General features: G+C 34.7%; 3 protein-coding genes across 3 annotated transcripts in view; 2 read left to right on the top strand and 1 right to left on the bottom strand.

Moving 5' to 3' along the window:
- The window catches only part of Cad99C (Cadherin 99C), a 104,632-nt gene extending 100,587 nt beyond the window's left edge, over positions 1–4,045 (top strand). The window contains exons 21-24 of the mRNA XM_074177501.1: positions 480–707; positions 768–1,012; positions 3,609–3,726; positions 3,811–4,045. Of these exons, the coding sequence (XP_074033602.1) occupies positions 480–707; positions 768–1,012; positions 3,609–3,726; positions 3,811–3,940 (721 nt within the window). The 3' untranslated portion in view covers positions 3,941–4,045. The remainder of the gene's footprint in view (positions 1–479; positions 708–767; positions 1,013–3,608; positions 3,727–3,810) is intronic.
- A 796-nt stretch (positions 4,046–4,841) lies between these two features.
- On the bottom strand, positions 4,842–10,041 carry RpL7A (Ribosomal protein L7A). The gene is made up of 6 exons (XM_023167034.2): positions 9,882–10,041; positions 9,362–9,476; positions 9,157–9,306; positions 7,687–7,907; positions 5,188–5,327; positions 4,842–5,075 (listed from the first exon to the last, which is right to left on the bottom strand). Exons 1-6 carry the CDS (start codon positions 9,894–9,896, stop codon positions 4,910–4,912), a joined length of 807 nt encoding a protein of 268 aa, XP_023022802.1. The 5' UTR covers positions 9,897–10,041; the 3' UTR covers positions 4,842–4,909.
- Positions 10,042–13,426: 3,385 nt separating this feature from the next.
- On the top strand, positions 13,427–19,448 carry Fkbp39 (FK506-binding protein 39kD). Its single transcript, XM_074177489.1, has 7 exons — positions 13,427–13,630; positions 13,780–13,976; positions 17,182–17,362; positions 17,429–17,610; positions 18,214–18,528; positions 18,588–18,760; positions 18,845–19,448. Exons 1-7 carry the CDS (start codon positions 13,621–13,623, stop codon positions 18,924–18,926), a joined length of 1,140 nt encoding a protein of 379 aa, XP_074033590.1. The 5' UTR covers positions 13,427–13,620; the 3' UTR covers positions 18,927–19,448.
- The last annotated feature ends 226 nt before the right edge of the window (positions 19,449–19,674 follow it).

Genomic DNA, 19,674 nt, shown 5'->3' with positions numbered 1-19,674 from the left:
ATAGATGGCTTCTTCGTGAGGGGAGATGTCATCGCTTTTATTTACTCAATGGTTTTATTAACAGAATCACCATTATATTCATTACTGCAAAAGTTTGAAGAATTACCCATAAAACCATTTAATTTTGTGGCAACTTGAATGACATGAGTGTCTGTTAACCTGGTTAAACTCACTTCCTACCTTAGATTAAATTAATTACGGGATCTTTCTATTCTATTTATTTTTCTTTTATACTGTTTTTCTTGGGTTTATGACCTTCCACAATCTGAATAAAATAAGAGCTAAATCAATAGAGAATCTGCTGAAGTATAGTAAAAGGCAAAGTGAAAAATTCATCCCAAACGTTACTAAGTAATATAAACTACTGGAAAGTCCAATTAGTCGGTAACTTGCCGTAATTATAAATTTTGCCTACATGTTGAAAACCATGTCGAAAACCATTTTCGCTCGTGAATTTTCAATCAACATACTTTTTTCAGATCCATTTTGGAAAAATCCGCCATGGCGAACATAACGTTCGACATTACTAGTCAAATCAAACACAACACTTTCAACATCCACGAACCTCTGTCCGTTCCAAAAGTGAAGAGCGCTTCCATAGCTTATTTCAGTGGAGATGTCTTTCCTTACGCCCTCATCGTAATAGCCTGCATCATTTTCGTCCTGGGAATAGTCGGGATCATATACATATGCATCTCATGGTCTAGGTATGAAGATATTGGAACTGGTTTAGTTGAAGTTTTCTTATTTTTTTTTTGTTTACTCAGGTACAAAAATTACAAGGAGCAAATGCACCAGCAATACACTGTTCCTTCGAGTCCTGTTAGATACGATACAGTTTATGTAGAGCCGAATCTGAAAGAATATGAAACGCAGGTGTTGCAGATGGTTGTCCCGGTGGATGATCATGAAGATTACAATGACTTGCATCTGGATTTCAGCAACAAAAACCACACATTCAGTTTGGACAATGTCAGTTACATCAGCAAGGACAATAACCTTAACAAATACGGTGAGTATCTCTGGTTGAAATCTTGAATATTTCAAAAGTACAAAGGCGAATCTTTGGATATAAGTGAACCTACAAACAATATTATATTTGACATATTGTTTGCTGTTTTCAAGTTTATGAATCGTGGTCTGCATGTTTTTGGGCCTGAAGTTTCGTCCGACATTGCAGCAGACATTACCAAGAGTGATACGGCAGTAGCCTTGCTGCAATACAACTGACATATTTGCAGGACCAATTTGCTCGTTTGAAATAATGAAGAAAATTGTGCAGCTGTGAGAATTATCTTTGGACGATTGAGAATCCACAGTCAGTATGTAGTATGTCAGTAGAATGGCTAACTTTCTGTTGAATTTCAAGATTCTTACCGACTGCCAGCACGGTTTTCGTAAAGGCAAGTCCACACAGTCAGCTGCCTGTAGTTTTGCTGAAATCATCTATAACTCCCTAGACCATGGTATGCACGTGGCAGGAATATTTTTTGACCTCTCACGTGCATTTGACTGTCTATCTTATGACTTTATTGAAACCAAACTTTTTAATCTAGGATTTAGGGGTGTGTTTTTGCAATGACTCAAACATTTTCTTTCAGACTGTACAATGTTGGTAAAAATAAAAAGATCCACTATCTGATCCCCAACCAATCAGTTCAGGAGTTCCTCAAGGCTCTGTCCTGGGACCGCTTATCTTTCTATTATTCGTCAATGATCTACCCAAATACTTCAACATGAACAACAATAGTCTCACTCTCTTTGCTGATGATACCTCGTTAGCGGTCTCAGCACACAGCCTAGAGGAATTAAAGTCATCAATGGAAAGGTTTATAACACACTTCTTAGATTGGTGCAAGTTAAACAATCTGATTGTTAACTTGAATAAAACAAAATGTATTCATTTTAGTTCTTCCAGCGGTCTTGATAAACATCCTACTGTCTTTGATATTAGAGGGGTGGAATTGGTACCAACGAATTTTACAAAATTTCTAGGAGTCTAGGTGGATGATTGCTTAAGATGGTCTGAACACATTACAGTCACTTGTAAAAAAGTTAACCAAGCGTACTATGCTCTCTCCAGAATAAAACATTTTATGCCCTTGCTGGACGTATATTATAGCTTGGTCTACAGCCATTTAAGCTACAATGTGGTCCTTTGGGGATATATAACAAAGATAGGGTTTTTATTTCCCAAAATAAAATTATCAGAAAACTATTTGATATCCCATGGAGAGAATCGTGCAAACAGCACTTCACATCATATCAAATCCTGCCATTCCCTTGTATTTACATATTTAAATCCACGATAATTTAACAAAATATAACACAAATTCTTCTTACCAAAGTTACTCAACCAGAAATGGAAAATTGTCAAGTATTCCTAGACACAGATCCTCTAAATTTGAACAGTCACCCAAATATATGGGAATAAAATTATTCAATCACCTACCTGATCACTTTAAAACCATGAGTTTGATGTCATTTAAAAGAGAAGTTAAAAATTTGCTCCTGTCTAAGGCTTATTACAGTGTCAGTGAATTCCTTTTAGACGACTTTAGCTGACTGCTGTCCAGACTTTCATCCAGATTTTATTATACATCCAATTTTGACTAATCTTGTTTTTTTTCTTTATATTTTATACATTTTTGTACTTTAAAACTACCGAGATATTTTTCTTTATCTATTATTTTCTTTATACTATTTTAGCGTGTTGTACTGACATGTCCTATACGTTGTTAACGTCTCAAAGGATAAATAAATATTATTATTATAGTATTCACAGTTGTCCAGGCAGGAATTCCCCATTCTGTTTCAATCGTGTTGATTAGCTGCTGCTTCTAAGGGGTTTCGGTGGGGTGTGACATAATACCGGTAATAGCAATTTTTTATAACCACCAAATGTAGCATTTGATTTTTCAAGTGATTCCGAACACAAAAGTTCATTCATTCGTTACAAATAATGTTGCATTTAGTGGCTTTGAATACCTTTAATTTTGTGACTTCAAAGTTGGATTGGATAGCTCGTCAAAAATATTACATAGCCACTGAATGGCACCTTTTTGGTTTGGAGCCACCTAATGAAAATTTTGCTATTCAGAGCTATTGAGTGTAAATTTATTTTGAGAGTTTCTATGAACAATTGTTTGCACGAGGAAAAGCAATATTTTCAGCACATGGAAAATAACGTTTAGTATTAGATGTGAAAAAAAATTCTGAAACGAGTCTTTAATGAAATATGTTTGTGCTAAACCACCAAATAATGTACTACTGTCTTTCAAGCGATTGGAACACAAAAGTAATCAAATCAGTATATTGAGAGTGTAATGAAGAGATACATAGCCAACAAAATGATTATTTCAGAATAAAATTGCATTCAGTGGCTCTGAATACCGACATTTTCATGTGGTGGCTTAGTACGGGTTGCTTTTGCACAAATAATTCATACATCATTGAATGCAACAAACAAATTGTCTGTCTTGGTGCGGAAAGTTCATTTGGCCGTATATATCCAAGTCCTTCGTACAAAAATAAACACTATGTCGTATACTTTATTATTTCATTCGGCGGAATTTGTTGTTATTCAAACTGTAATATTTTTGTTTCAGGTCAACAAAGTCCAGTTAGCAGTGAATCTGCTACGACAGCACGAGCATCCAGCGTGGGGGATACTCATGTACTGTCCAAAAACATTAGTAATACACTGAGGCGTGATCATGTATATAGGTGAGAAACTAACATTGGAAATTTTTTGATTCTGAAAATTACAACATTGCATACATTCTTATGTATTGTTTAATTTTTGTATAGATCTTCTGATGAAGAAGAAATGAATGCCAGCCCTACAAACGACAATGTGATGTTTAAGGAGAAGAAAGACTACCTAAATTTAGGATTCTCCTTTGATCATTCCCCAGTCGAAACAACGACCGAACTGTAGATATTTTAAAATTTTGTATAGTAACAACAAAGTATATTTATGGTATTTTCAAGATGAGACTTTGAGGTTTAGGTTAATTTTGTAATAAATTTTATCATATTTTTAGTTCTCTTTCATTTCGCTACCCTTTCCGTTCTCATTTTTCAAAACTACAAATACAAATTCACTATATCTGATACAACCTTAGGGTTCGAAACTGCCGAACGCGACTTTTGAATTTGGTTCCACCGAATGAAACTTTTGACTTCGAAAACACTAATTTCAACTTTTTAGTTCGGAACCACCGAATTCAATTTTCACATTCGTGAAACCAAATTCAATTGTGTGCGGAGCCATCAAACGCAACTTTTTAGTTCGAGATCATTGAAGACAACCGAATGTACCTATTGGTTTCGAAGCCACCGAATGCAACCATTGTATTCAGTGCCGCCGAATGTAAATCTAGACTTCGGAGCCAACGAATGCAGGTTTCAAGTTCATAACAACCGAATGCAACTTTCGGCCACAAGCCACCAAATTAAACTTTTGTGTTCGCAGCTACCGAATGCAATAATTGTATTCAGTGTCGTCGGATGTAAATTTTGTGTCGAAGGTATAGGTTTGAGTTCATAACAACCGAATGCAACTTTCGAGCTCCAGCCACCGGATATAACTTTGGTGTTCGAAAACAATGAATGCAACATTTGTACAGCGTCGTCGAATGTAATTTTTTTTTCGGAGCCTCCGAATGCAGGTTTTGAATTTCTGAGTTCAAACGAATGCTACTTTCGGACTGCCACGGAATGTGGCCTTTGTGTTAGAGACTACCGAATGCAACTTAATATTAGAGATAATTTTTGTGTTCAAAGCCGACGAACCAGATGAAAAATTTACAATTTCGAAAAAATAAAGAAAATGAAAATAAAAGAAAACTTATAATGTATTTATTACAAAGTTGGATTGAAACAAGAATACAACTAGTTACCAATCTCAACCCTGTTTCTGGGCGAGTTCCTTAGCCCTGGCCCTTTCGATCTTGGCGATACGAGCTGCGGATTTGGAACCCAACAAACCACCACCCCAGTGTCTCCTGATTTCGTCTGAGCGGTCATTGAAGTTGGTTTTGATGACCTCCACAACCTTGTTGAAGTTGGACCTACAATGAAACCAAGTAGTAGCCAATAAATACGAGGAATTCTAAGCAAAAATAAAATAAAGCAAAGTAAAAGAACAAGGGTATTCGTTCAACAGTATCGCGGAATTCTTACCTGTCACCAGAATCAACCTGGGTAAGAGCTACTGCAGTGCAAGTTTTGCGCCTCACCAAAAGTCCCAGTCTAGCTTTTCCTTTCACTATGCAATATGGTACACCCATTTTCCTGCAGAGGGCGGGTAAGAATAACACCAACTGAAACAAAATAACATTTCCTTTAATCGATACTCATCAGTATTTCATGCATTTTCATGGTTAGAATTTAAGCTCAGGGTCAAGGTTCTTCATGTTTAAGCATTCTTTAATGAAATGCGTTCAGGTGAAGAAATTCAAAAACATCATAGCAAAATTGAACCACTTCAAAATTAATTACATATTGAAAGTGGAGAAGAAAACAATGATTTATCAATAAATATTTCGTGGCTAGACTGAAGTTTGGAGTTTTGTTTTTGGGATTTGTCCAGAAATGTATAGCGAGAGCAACAAAAACATCCATGAAAACTCTGGCAAAAACCTTTTGATCATGCATGCATGTTCTTTCAGATACAAATCAAAAGAAACTCGCAGAAATGACCTTCACTTTATACAGTAGGATTTCAAGTGATAAGTCTTGTTAATTTTTCATTGACTTATTTTTTGCAAAACCTTAAAAACTGTGAAAATAATACATTATGTTTATCATATAATTCAAATTTGAAAACTATTCCACAACACAGAAGAACAACGACTATCACCAACAATGTCGAAATGAACTTCAACTACCCAACATTTCGTTTGCTACAGACACCTTCAGTGGTGTAGGAAGACGTCGATTGTCTCGGTGTCGGAAACGAGTATTCAGCAGTCTCCATAACAGAAATCAAAACAAGAAACAATACAATTGAATCCACGGAAAAATACTCAGTTTCAATTCTAAATCAGAATGGGGAATGTTCCTCAATTTGGGTTATTACAGCAAATGCAAGTTTGAACAAAATAAGGTTGAGTTTAATTCATGAGTTTTTCAAATTCACTTCGAAAAGTATTCAAATTGATGTTTCAAATGTTGGGTTTTAATTTTTAAAGGGATTTGTTTCTAATTCACATATTGGCAACAGCGCCTTATATCAGGTTGAAATAATTTATAAGTACCTAGATATTCTACTTTAAAAAAGGAAAACTATCTTTATTAATCAACAATTAAGGCAAAATTTAAATTATATTTCAATACCACCTCCACAAGCCACATAAACAACAGTTGTTTTGTTATTTATTTATATAGAGGAAGATAGGTTAGGTGCACAAAATGTCATATGTCACAGAATGTCTCTGAACTCGAAACATAAGTAAACAGAACAGCATGCCTCATGTCATTTTTGTTTGTCAACAGATTCATTGTCCTTTATTAGCTATAACCGATGTTGCCAAATGGTGAAATAGAAACGAATCCCTTTAAATGTTGAATGCATCATTTCATTCCTCTTTTTTGAGTATTTAAATAATTTTTTAAAGGAAAAGGTTGAAATGATAAGTTTGAAATGCGTTGTTTTAGAGCTCTTTTATGAAAACTACTTAATTCTCGTCAGGAGGAACATTCCCCATTGTTTTGAACAGGTTGAACGAAGATAGCTACAATTAAAGTGGATATAGTTGTAGTGAAAATAATTAACAGCCCTGATTAATTCATGACATGACTCCTAAAAGGACTACAATTATCATATTTCACTAAAATGTACTGTGGATAGCTTCTAAAATCAGGTTTTCATTATTTCTAGAGCTTTCCGCCTCATATAAACTTTGAATTACACGGAAATATAACTTTTTTTTTCTGATTGATTCGACAGTTACTTAATGAAGGTCCATAGAAATTGCATAAACAACACTTTTCTCATCTTGTCTTTCAAAGTACTGCTGAATTTTATTGTAGCAAAATAAAACACTGTGAACACAACAATAAACAATAAAAGAAATTCAATCTGATAGATAATGTGATGAAACAGAGAAAACTATCACAGAGTAGAGAGATCGTCATGAGTGTCCTTCAGGGTTCAGCATTGAGGCCCCTTACTTTTCCTGATATATCCAAACAATCGGGCAAATATTAGAAAGAATTAAATCTGAGCAGGTAGGCGGTGATCGAGAGGAATCTGTACTAGCAAACGTTTCGTCTGCTATTGTGGCAGACATCTTCAGCAGTGTACCTTCGTCCTCGCAATCGATGCCTACCAACCAACAAAATATATTTGCCGCGGCGGCAGAAGAAATGTGTGGTACTACAATTCTAATTATCTATGCTTAAACATTCTACACTTTTATAAAATTGACTGAAGACAATTATTATTGACTTAGTTGCTATTATATTTTATAGTTTTTCATATATTTTTCATTTTATGGTATATTTCAACTTTCACATTCCAACATAACATTATCATTAAAGTAATTTTTGATTTGGTGAAAATGTTTGTACCACGTACAATCGAGAATCAAGAGCAACGGTTTCAAAAATGAACTATTGAGTCTTTCATTCTTGTTTTTATACAAAACTGATGTCAATTTTTATATCACCAATACATACCTCAATAGGGTCCACGTCGTGGGCAATCACTACCAGCTGAGCTTTCTTCTGTTCAATGAGTTTAGTAACAGTGTTAGTTCCAGCCCTGAGGGTGTTTGGCCTCTTGGTAGGGGCTTCCTCTTTCTTGGCCACTTTAGCTTCGGCTTTAGCCTTCAGCCTATTCCTTTTTTGGAGAGCCGTCTCTGGTCTGTATTTCTCTAGGAGTTTGAACAACTGGGTGGCTAAAAACAAATTCATTTATGACAAAACAAAGAATCAACTGATAAGTCATGGATAAAACACAAGTAATTTCTTGTATTCAATATTTATTCCCTACATCCATGGCTATACATATACTCAACTACTATTCAACCAACTCTAGTAAATGAAGAATGTCATGAAATTGTAAAGTAGACTCCATATTACGATTCTGATACTATACGACGTCTGGAGCATTATAGAACTGTTATTCAGTTTGTATATTTGGCAGCACATATGCAACAGATATCTTTCGTTGAGGTTTAACCAAGTAAAAGTTCAGAATGGAGTGCTATTATGGTCATCCTTGCGGGAACCTTAACTGTATCATATAATAATACAATAATAAAATGAATTTATTCAATTTTCAGTGTAAGGGTCAGTCAATAACAATTTGAACAAATTCAGGAAACCCACAAAGCACACCCTGTGCGTGGGTACTACTGTTTTACTCACAATATTCATTATACATGCACTCTGCAATTTCTGAAGGCTATTTCCATCCCACTGCAATATTTAGGACCAGACATAGTTGAAGAGTCAAAAGCCCAAGGTTATTATCTATGTTAAGAATAACCTTGTACATATACGTCATTCTCAACTTTCTGTAAGCGTCTTTCAATAGACATGCTTGTCAAATCTCAGGCTATAATCTGTTGAAATCCGTTTTTCCGTTAACCAGCAGTATAAACCAAAACTATCAACATTATTAGTTCTGAGTGTGTTTTTATCAAGATATATTTTAAATTTGCATTATTTCTGACCTAACACTTCAGTTTTGAAATCGTTTAACCAAAGACAGTGTTTATGATACACGAAAAATGTAATCTGAGATCTGAGCTTTATTTGTTCGAGAGCTATTGAAGAATGTGCTGTGTAGACAGAAAATAATAGGGGACCAAGTATACTACCCTGGTGGACTCAGTTAATGATACTCCCCCCCCTTTGAATCACTTATATTGAATTTGACCTGCTGACTTCGTCCTAACAAGTAAGTTCTCATGAAATTCACGAACGATGCACCTACTGATAAAGATTAAAATACAAGATCAAAATAGTGTAAGTTTCCTATTCCATGCTCTAATTCATTTTAGCTATTGAACAACAAACCCATAGATTATTCAAAACCTAATTGGAACTTGAAGGACGTCTCTACAACACATGCTCTCTCCATATTTTATAAATTACTATTCTAATTAATTCATAGACCTCATGGGTAAAATACTCACTTACCTGTTTGTTTGTCAACGGTTTGAGTAAACTGATTGATTGGCGGAGGAACCTTCAATCTCTTCTGCAAAACGGCCTTCTGCCTTTGAATTCGAATGTATTTTGGCCATTTGACGAACCTCGATAAATCACGTGGAGGTTGAATATCCTGACCTACAAGAATTCACTGTCACTTGTTTTGAATAATCTTAGCAATAAACTATCTCACCGATTCCAAAGTTCCTTACCCTCTTTTCGAAAAGAGGGTTAACCTCCTTCTTGGACTCTACTTTCTTGACTGCCAAAGGAGCAGCTGCAACTTTCTTTCCTACCTTCTTCTTGGGCTGAAACAGCAAAATAAGTATACTGAATAATAATAGTGTTGAACTAACGTTTTACAATAATGGTTTTCCACTTATCAGTCTTATCTATGGTGGTAGAATGGTTATCTTCAAACAATAATGTCTTCAGATAGCAAATACAGTCATCATGTAATGAAACCCATTATTAAATATAACCTCAAATGTACAGTTGAAAATTGAACATTGACGATTAAATTTTCTAATGAATAGAAAATACGTCTTCATGAATATAATTCTAAATGAAAATAATTCAAAGATAATCCAAATCCGGGGTAAACACAAAGTTGTTGAGAGCCGAACACATATTTCTCGCATTTTCAAATAAAAATTTCCCCAAACTTTAGATGCGGAAAATATTGGACAAACAGCAAAAAACTATGAACGTACCTTTTTCTGGACCATTTTGAAAACTAGTTTCAATTAGGATGACCAAAATATTAAAAAGTTAAATTATCAAATACAGACAACCTCGCTTCAGCTTAGCTGTCTTGTCAAAAAGAACACATGCGCTACTGCCAACTTGACAACAGCAAACTAATGACAGATGACAGGAGAAACCTTGTTACTCCGCTCGATAACTGTCTTCTCACCAAAACCTGTCTGTGTATATATGTTTCCTGTACACTCTATAATCCAATTTCCCATCTTCAAGTCTGTTGAAGAAGGCGATAGTTTCTCGAGTTTTCCCTTCCTTTTTGAACTGAAATATTGGGTTGAGAGAGTTAACACACTTCAGACATTCGTTGAGATTCTCTCACCATCGCGACATACCATATAATTTTGTGTTCTATGCAACTATCGAATTATTGACAAAATGTCTTCGGTAGTTGAATGTGTACCTTGAATTTATTACTTGCCCAATATTCAGGAAAACAAAATTTCTCAACTATTCAGTGCAACTGGTAATAAAGAAAGAATATATCATTTTTTGGGAACGTATTAAAAACATAATAATAGTGTCATACTGAAAGTTTCAATGGGGTTTAATGTAACTTAAGGAAGTTTTACAGAATACAACCGTATAAATAATCAACATTACCTAATGGGGATCATGATAAGAGTCCTCCTGGGACATATATATATTCGTTCCATACATATACTAGTTCAGAGTGTCCATGTACAACACGCTCACCGGGAGAGCTTATATTGGGTTGCTTCAAAGGTGATGTCCATTTTGATGTCATGTGTTTTCTACTATGTCGTGGTATACTAATCGATACAGAATTTTGTACTCTATACAGTAATGCTGTCCATTTTTCCAAATTTTTTATTTTCTGTCTGTTTCCGGCTTGAGCGATTTTTGGACAATTTTTCTCTACAAACTCAAATTGAACCAAAGCGCTGTCAAAACAGCCATAAAAATGAAGCAGTCATTTGGCAAATGATGGTGTCAATGAACTCACTGTTCGACGTTGGTTTGTGAAATTTCGTTCCGCAGACTTCAACCTCGAAGATGAGTCCTGGAGTGGTCAAAGTATAGTGATCTAGGACAAGGATTTGTGGGATCCTGGTGGAGATTGACCCATCACAAACATTGCGTGGGATGGCAGAAGAACTGGACACCAGCTCCCATGTGGTTTTTTTGATTTATAACTCATTGAAAAGGTCAGAAAGCTCAAAAAGTGGGTGCCCCATGATTTGAAAGATCGACAGAAATTGTCACGTTCCGACGATAATTGCGTCAGCAGCAGTTGGCACTGGTCAACAAAAGAGGTCCAATTCTGCTTCACGATAACGCCAAAAACTCCCCACCCACCATACTCCCCAAACCTCTCGCCAACCGACTATCAAGCACTTTGATAACTTTCATAATGGCAGAACCTTCGCCAATCAGGTCGAGGCAATAGTTATAACATTTATCGCGTTCTTTGTTCTGTGATTAGTTCCTCTGATGCCACATACTAATTAATTGAGGTTTATGATTGATGGATTTAGTTTGATTGAAAATTGACCTTAATACATATTGGAGAATGGAAGAAATTCTCCTTTACATAAGCTACAGAAACTTACCGCATATCCACATTTCATGTACAATTTATTGTTTTCAGCTGTCAGTTATATACAATTTTGCTGCTAAGTGTGTTTTCAGTATATCTAAAATCTCATTTTTTAAACTCAATTTTTTAAATCTGCGCATCATTGATAGACTGATGTTGAATTCAAGAACGAACTCGCCTAAGGCATTCTGATAGATTCCAAAACGCAACCGACCATAAATGTATGAATGATTGCGCATGTTTCTAGTATTTTCAAGCGTTTCACCATTGGCAACACTGATATTCGACGTATTATATTAAGAAGACATGTAGAAACTTTTGAATTTCACCGCGTTTGAATAATTCAGTGAAGTTTATATTTTTCATTATGGAATAATGAACACTGAACTGGAAATAATAAACACATTCGTAGTTGCAATTGTTGCGTATTACATTGTAGGAACAGCATAAATAATAGTGAATTGACAATTTCCAGATTTTAAAAAACTGTGGAACTTAAAAAAATTATTGATTGGTTAGGGAATACCTGTTAGTGAAAATACTTTGGATCTTTTCAGATACAAACGAATGTATAGGCGAGAAGACTAAGCTATATTCCAATCTGACGTTCAGTAAATGTTGCTGAGGTGTGTACCGTTTTCTGGTCCAGAACAGCTTTTGAGAAGCGGCTATTGCAGTTCCAGCGACATGATTGTGCCAAGACATATTGGTGTATATTTTAACCACCAACAAACTTATCGAAGCAGAAAGTAGAATTGTCTGGAGTTACATTATTATATCCGGTTCGGACATTTATCTTTTTGGAGAAAACTGATGCCTGGGTTGTCACATTAAATTGAACCTGGTTACTTTCACCCCAATTCAAAATTACTCCTAGATCCTCTCTAAGATATGCAATCTCCTTTTGCCGGTGAAGATATACATCCGCCGCCGATGTCCTGGAATCCAAATGGAATGACGATACAAGTGTGCTATCGTCAGCGAAGCAATATATTAATTGTTTCCAATAAGTCGTTGATATATAATAGAAAGAGCTTTGGAGACAATATAGATCCCTGGGGAACACCAGCGTTGATGGTAAAAGTATTCAAGAGATATCCGGGGCGGCCACTTTCAGGGAACGTTCTTTCAGAACGTAGCGACCACACATTCATGTTTTATTTGCCACTTTGTTTACAATTCAATCTTTGAGTAATATTTGATTCTCATGTTTATACACGTTGAGAATTATTTCCTTGGTTTTTATGTGGAAATGGGACTTTTTCGACCTTCGCCTAGTTGGAAACAAACACATTTCTGTAGACTCATCAACTGTATCCGTGCTACACATTTTTAAGTAACTTGGATACATTATTAAATATAACAAACAAGAATTTCAACAATTCACTGAAAGTTTCGGTATATGCCCGTGGAGCAAACACATTGTTATTTAATATAGGTACTTCAAATGTATTTAAATAAAAAACAATATTGAAACTACGAAGTATGGTACTCAAAAAGATCTGATTACGAATCTGCATCAAAACAGTAAAGAGCATGTTTAGCAGTTTTATGGACGTTTGACCAATATCATTGCAGATTCTAGCAAGCTATGAGGCGATAACGCGCTGATCACTGTTTATATGCTCTGATTATCGGATTGGAATATAATTTAGATCCTATTCTTACTGAATTTGCAACTAATGATTTGTTTGCCCCAGCGGACGTTGCTCATCTGTTTTTTCAATGAGTATTTTTAATAATGAATATACAATTAAAATACCTATATCTAAGTGGTCCTTGTCCATAATTACGCCTGTCATCTGCTCAAAACAGTGGCAGAGGTTCGTACTAGAAGCTGCGATGCTGCCAGCTGCTTTTTTGTCAACTTTCATATTTTATCACAGAGTAAAAAACCACGAGAAAAGGAAGAAGAAGACGTTTGCTAGTAGCTATTTTTTCCCTTTCCCTCCTAACTTACGACTTAACCGCTCATTTCTCTCGACATTGTTCGTTTTATTTTTCATCCCCATACATTGAACGAATTAATTTGAGTGTTGAAAACAGAACAAGTTTTTTACCTCTTCAAACAAAAAATTATATACTTGTTTATCCATTTCGAATTGAACTCACTTTTTTAAATCATCAAAATGTTCTGGGGTAAGTAACAATTTCGAGGTTCATTTTAACCCGGCAACACGTGTCATCACTTTCGAATATTTCTCTCATGCGAAATTTGTTGCAAAAATGACCTTAAATTCTTTATTCTGTTACGATAATTTTCTTAAAACTAAAACGGTTTTGCCCAGGCTTGATTATGGAACCGCAAAGGCGGTACACTCAAAGAGTGAAAAAAGCATTCCACATCTCGATGGCTTCTTTGGACTTGTCTACATCTTCTGATGAACCTGCCCAAGTTATGTGTGGATTCGAAGGAAGAAATTATTTGCTGTGTACTCTGAGGAAACCGGATCTTTTGCAATGTCCTTTGGACCTCAACTTCGAGGTAAGTTTTGTTGCTTACACGATTATAAGTACTCATGCAAACATAATTTCCTCTGTTTTCAAATTTAAACTTTTCATTATATACACTACAGATATTTTGAATGAGGTGTAACTTTGTAAAGTGCAGGCTTATACAGATGAACAGTTTTATATGAATTTCAGTATGGAGAGGTCAGATGCAGCTAAGGAAGTCATTAACAATGAGCTCAAAAAGGTTAAAGAATCAGCTGAAGAACTGTGTCTGAGGCTGAATTCTAATATCCAAAAGTTTTTTTTGTACCACATATATACAATAAACCCCTACAACTAAGTGACTCAGCTAGAAATTTGAGACTTACCGTAGAATTTGAATGCAATTCTCCCAGTACATCAAAAATCTGTTAGGCAGAGCTTTCGGATCACTTGAGATCGTTTGGAGTAATCAGCATATTCTCAATTTCAAATTGAAGCTTACAGTTTGTAGTCACTTGTTTTGAGTCACTTCAATCACTGTGACTTAATTTTTTATGGTCTATGCGTAACAATCGTTGATAAAATGTGATTTCAAAAGGTACAAAATAGTCGTTGTAGACTCATTTTTGCGATAAGGAAATATGAACCCATTTCTCATATATTCCTCGAATTTGTCTACATGGAAAATGAAAGACAATAACTTCACTTCACATAAACATTTTTTGAGTTATCCTGACCTCGATTTCAAATCCATTCAAAGAATGTCAGAAACAAGTCTATCTTCACCATGTCTCAGCATAGAACAGAAATTTTTCAAAGGTCATTTGTCTTTAATGCACTCGGTATATAATTATTACCAAAAGAGTTCAAAATGTATAATATTTATAAACTCAAATATAAAATGAAAAAATTCTCACTTTCCAAAGAATAAAACTCAACAGGACAAACTCTTGAACCACTCTACACATTACATATTATAAAACTTACTTCTCTCTCAAACTCTTCTCATAATTACTGAAATAATTTTACCCCCAAAATCATATAACCTTTCATATTCATGTAATTTCTCTAATAAAGAAGCAGTCAACCACAATTTAATTATTTGATTCACTATAATGACTTTTTTGCCGTAAACCCCTGAGGGTTAAGTAGACTAGCCTTAGCTAGACTTCCTATTCATTCATTTCATGTATTTATTCATCCTCAATGAAAGTCGAGTTATCTTTGTTTGACTGGTGTTTTAAGTATAATCTAGTTTGGAAATGTTATTGTTGGATTTCCAATTGTAACTACCTCCATATCTATTTCTGACTTGCAAAACATACCTACTTTTATCACAGGCATTACAATATAATCTGAGAGGAATAATTGACACATTTCAGAAAAATTCAAAGAATCTGGCTGGTTGAGACTCAACAAAATTCGTTTTCTTCATCTGCTTGTCGCAACCCATAAAATTTTGCTGAAAAAGAAACCAGATTATCTACTAAGGAGATATGTTACATTTTCATCCCAGAATTAATCTCACACTCCCAACCAAAATACTTTCATTATTTCTAGACACTCCTCTCTACTCACACGCAGTTGCTATTGTGTTTTTATTCAACTCAGTCAACCAATTTCCAGGGCCGTAATTTAAAAGGGAATAATTCACCCAATTATAATCAAATGTTACCGATACGCCTCGAAATATAAAATTGAGTTTAATTTCTCAGTATGAAGTGAAAGTCGACGATACAAAAACTACAACAAAAAATACAGGTCCGTATTTAAAAATTCAAAGATGGGGGTGTCCCAAGTCAGATGACACCCTGTATAAAAGATTCATGGATATATTCTGATAGCCCACAATAAGTGCCAATTGCAAAATGTGGCAAGATTTCCAATATGTCTGCGAATAAAGAAGATATAGGCCAAAAAATAATTTTGGATTTTTTTGTTTTTCCTGTATATCTCCAGAACCAAAAGAGCTATATTCGATTTCTTTACATCATTGAATAGATCTTCAAAATACACAACTTTGCCACGTTTTAACCGACACTCTATCTCTTATCGTTTACGAGATCCCCATGTACAAAAACGAATTTGAATAGCCCTGTATATAATTCAATTAAAAAATATAACTCTCTACCCAGAGAATTTAGGCACTATTCCATTTTGAATTTCAAGAAGAAATTGAAAGTTCATTTCAAATCATCTTGAGATTTTCTTAAACTGGAGAAGTATTTTTTTTTTGGCTGTTTCCTTACTGGTTATTGATTATCTTAATAATGTAGCTCTTATTCAAATGTTCTTTCTACCCTTTCTAATCAATCATTTTCATTCACTGTGATGTATTATATAGCAATATCCTTCAGAGCTAACTTGTAATTTGTAATCATTTACTTACTTTATTTTTGTTCTCTTTTTATATACCTTTTATTTTTATTTCCTTTTAAATTAATAGGTTAAGTTGTAAAATAGCGTAAGCTGAACTTCACCTTTCATTGGCAATCTTGTAACTTGTGTATGATGAATAAAGATCATTTATTATTATTATTGAAAACAACCGGTGACCTGGTGAGACGATGACAGCTGTTAGGTAGTATGACCAGAAATTGTCAGTATTTCTGAGCCACTTCAAAGTGAATAATGGTCAAAATTGTTCGAAAACGACTTCAATATTCCTCTTATAAAAAAAAAAAGTTTATTGTCTAACAGGAATAATTCCAATTACAAGACAATATAATTAAGTTTACAGCTATGATTAACTATGAGTACGATGGAATATAACGAATAGCATATAAAATCAGCAGAGTAATAGAGTACTATATTATACAGTGATACATTCATATAATAATAATAAAAAACGTATACTGTAGAATTCTAATAGAATTGGCAGTGTACAGAGAATAGAAACACAGTATTTCACTTATGGGTTGTAATTAGATTGTAGTTCGACTCGAATAAAAAATAGTTTGTTAAGTTACAATAGATAGAGGGATTTTGTAATAAATACCACGGTAAAAAATAAAAGAAAAACAACAAGAAATATAGTGGATATCTGGGAATTTTTCACCTACTCAACACATGTATCTTTCACATTTGTTGATATAATATTCGTCATTCTGAAGTCTTGAATTTGTCATGATTTACCTACTGTTTTTACCTGATTTCAAGTTTCCATAACGGTTAATCGAATAATAACTGTAGGGCCATTATTATTTGGAAAAGTGACGAAATATTAAATTAGAAACACTCCTGGTAATTTTCAGGTTGGAGATGAGCTGTCACTTGCGGCCAATGGAAAATGTCACGTACATTTGACTGGATATTTAACAGAAGATTTCGATGATTTACCAGAAGAAGAGGAAGATGAATCTACAGAGGAGGAGGAAGTAATTGAAAAGACGAAGAAGGACAAAAAAAGGAATAAAGCGGGACTAGCTAATGGACGTGAGTACAAGAAAAGATTATGTTCAGATAAAATTTTCCAATAACAACTTTTCACCAAACTTCTAGCTCCAGCAAAGAAAACCAAAGTTGCTGATTCTGATGAGGAAGACATGAGTGATACTGATGTGAGAGCTCTTTTAGAAGACTCTTTGGCCGAGACCGATGAAGATGATGCAACTTTCGCGTCAGGTGATGAGGAATCTGAAGATGATGGTGATGAAGATGATGATGATGATGACGACGAATCGGTATAAATACTTTAAATTATCATTAGAAGGAAGTGAAACAATGCAAATACTATAAAATTGTATGAATATTATTGGGAGTTCTATCCCAGTTTCATCTTCCTCTTGAAGATGATTACTTGGTGATCGAAACACGTGTTGAGCTGTCAAAATTTCATTAATATATTGAATATTTGAAAAAAATTTAATACCACAAACATAAAAGAATTTCAAGCTTTGATAACTTCTACTTATTATATGCGAGCGCTTTCGATAGCAGGCTGTACTATCATCATCATGGATCTACTGAAACTGAACGTTTTATCTTCTTTTTTGTTCTTTCATACGGTTACCTGCACTAAGGCGTTCTAATCATATATATATAAGGTAGGGACTAACGGGACTTTCAGTCAAACATATTCAAAAACCAAACTTACTCTATTTCACAAATCGCCAAGCTTTCGCCTCTGAATAGAGACATCGTCAGGACGAAGTAATCCGAGTTTTACAATTGAAAATTTAATAATAATAAAAACAATTTACATATATATATATATATATATATATATATATATATATATATATATATATATATTCATTATCATTGTTTGTTTTTTTGAATTGAAGGAGGATGTAGGGGAAGAAGAAAGTTCCTTGAGCGAGGCCGAAAGCGACGAAGAACAAGTTGAAGAACAACCAAAGCAAAAAAAGAAAAAAGTTAAACAAAATGGTATTTCTCCGAAAAAAGAATCACAAGAGCAGTCGACTCCCAAGCGAAAGGAAAAAGAAATGAAAAAACAAAAGCAGCAGCAGCAAAACGAAAGCAAATCTCCTTTCAAAGAAGTACAATCGCCCAAGAAGAAATCCCTGCAAGGTGGAGTTGTGATAGAGGAAATCAGCGAAGGTCAAGGACCCCCAGCAAAGCCAGGAAAGTTTGTTAGTGTAAGTATTACCGGATGATACCTATGTCAAGGCCGACAATTTTTTTTTGCCTATTGCAGGTGTATTATGAAGGGAGATTGAAACAAAACAATAAAGTTTTCGATTCATCCAAGAAAGGAGCAGGATTCAGCTTCAGGCTTGGCAACGGCGAAGTAATCAAAGGCTGGGATATAGGAGTAGCAGGGATGAAAGTTGGAGGCAAAAGGAGGATAACGTGCCCTGCTGCCATGGCGTAAGTTGAGAGATTTTTCACAAAATTCTTTTTACTTCAGCTTGTTTTGCCAGAAGAATATTACATTGAAGCTATTCATTTCAGATATGGAGCTAAAGGATCCCCTCCAGCTATCCCAGGAAACTCCACTCTCATTTTCGAGGTAGAACTCAAAAAAGTCCGTTAAACTTGTTGTCCTCTGTTGAGGGAGGCCCATCTATGACATCTAATCTCCAATTGATTTCTCATTCTAAGTTCCAGAAAAAATGGTAGATAATTTTATTGATGGGTGTCACAACCTTCCAAAGAACTGTGTGTTGGCCGTTTGCTACAGTAGAGCACAGCCATCAATGAGAAGAAGAATTCAATATTCGTAATGTTACATGGCGGTTGTGACATCTGTTGAATTATGAAACTATTAGGAGACGCTTGAAACCTTGCAAAACACTGTTTACATGAAAAGTTCTGGAATGAATCTTTTTTTTTATATATCGATTGTATTGTAGTTTGAATATTGTTATAAGTGGACCACCTGGCATTTTGTTAACGTTTGATTATTATTTGTGTAAGTTGGAAGATTTGAATGTCGTCATTTTTACATCTTGTACTGTAGTTTCTTTACTCGGTTTTGCAGAAAACAAAAATCTTTTTTATTTTACTATACTTAGGTCTAAGCTGCATTCGTTAAAATAAAATATTTTTCAGTATGCTTTGAATTTTCAATCCAAAAATAACTTTTGTACCGCCTGATGAAAAACTGTTGACTTTGCATAAGTACGGCATCAGGCTACGATCAAATGGAGAAAAAAAGGCAAAAGAGTGTAGTAGTGCCATAGAAAGTATGCAGTATTCTTCATTGACGGTCCAGCCTTCAATTAGAGTCCAATTACATTCGTACAGCGATGTTTTAGTATATGGCAGTTGTAAAAATATTT

The sequence above is a fragment of the Leptinotarsa decemlineata genome, unplaced genomic scaffold, assembly GCF_025532065.1.
Source record: "Leptinotarsa decemlineata unplaced genomic scaffold, Ldec_3_MD MMD2_tig00002974_RagTag_RagTag, whole genome shotgun sequence".
Taxonomy (NCBI): domain Eukaryota; kingdom Metazoa; phylum Arthropoda; class Insecta; order Coleoptera; family Chrysomelidae; genus Leptinotarsa; species Leptinotarsa decemlineata.
Note: the sequence above shows the minus strand (reverse complement) of the source record. Positions and strands in the feature narration are given on the sequence as shown.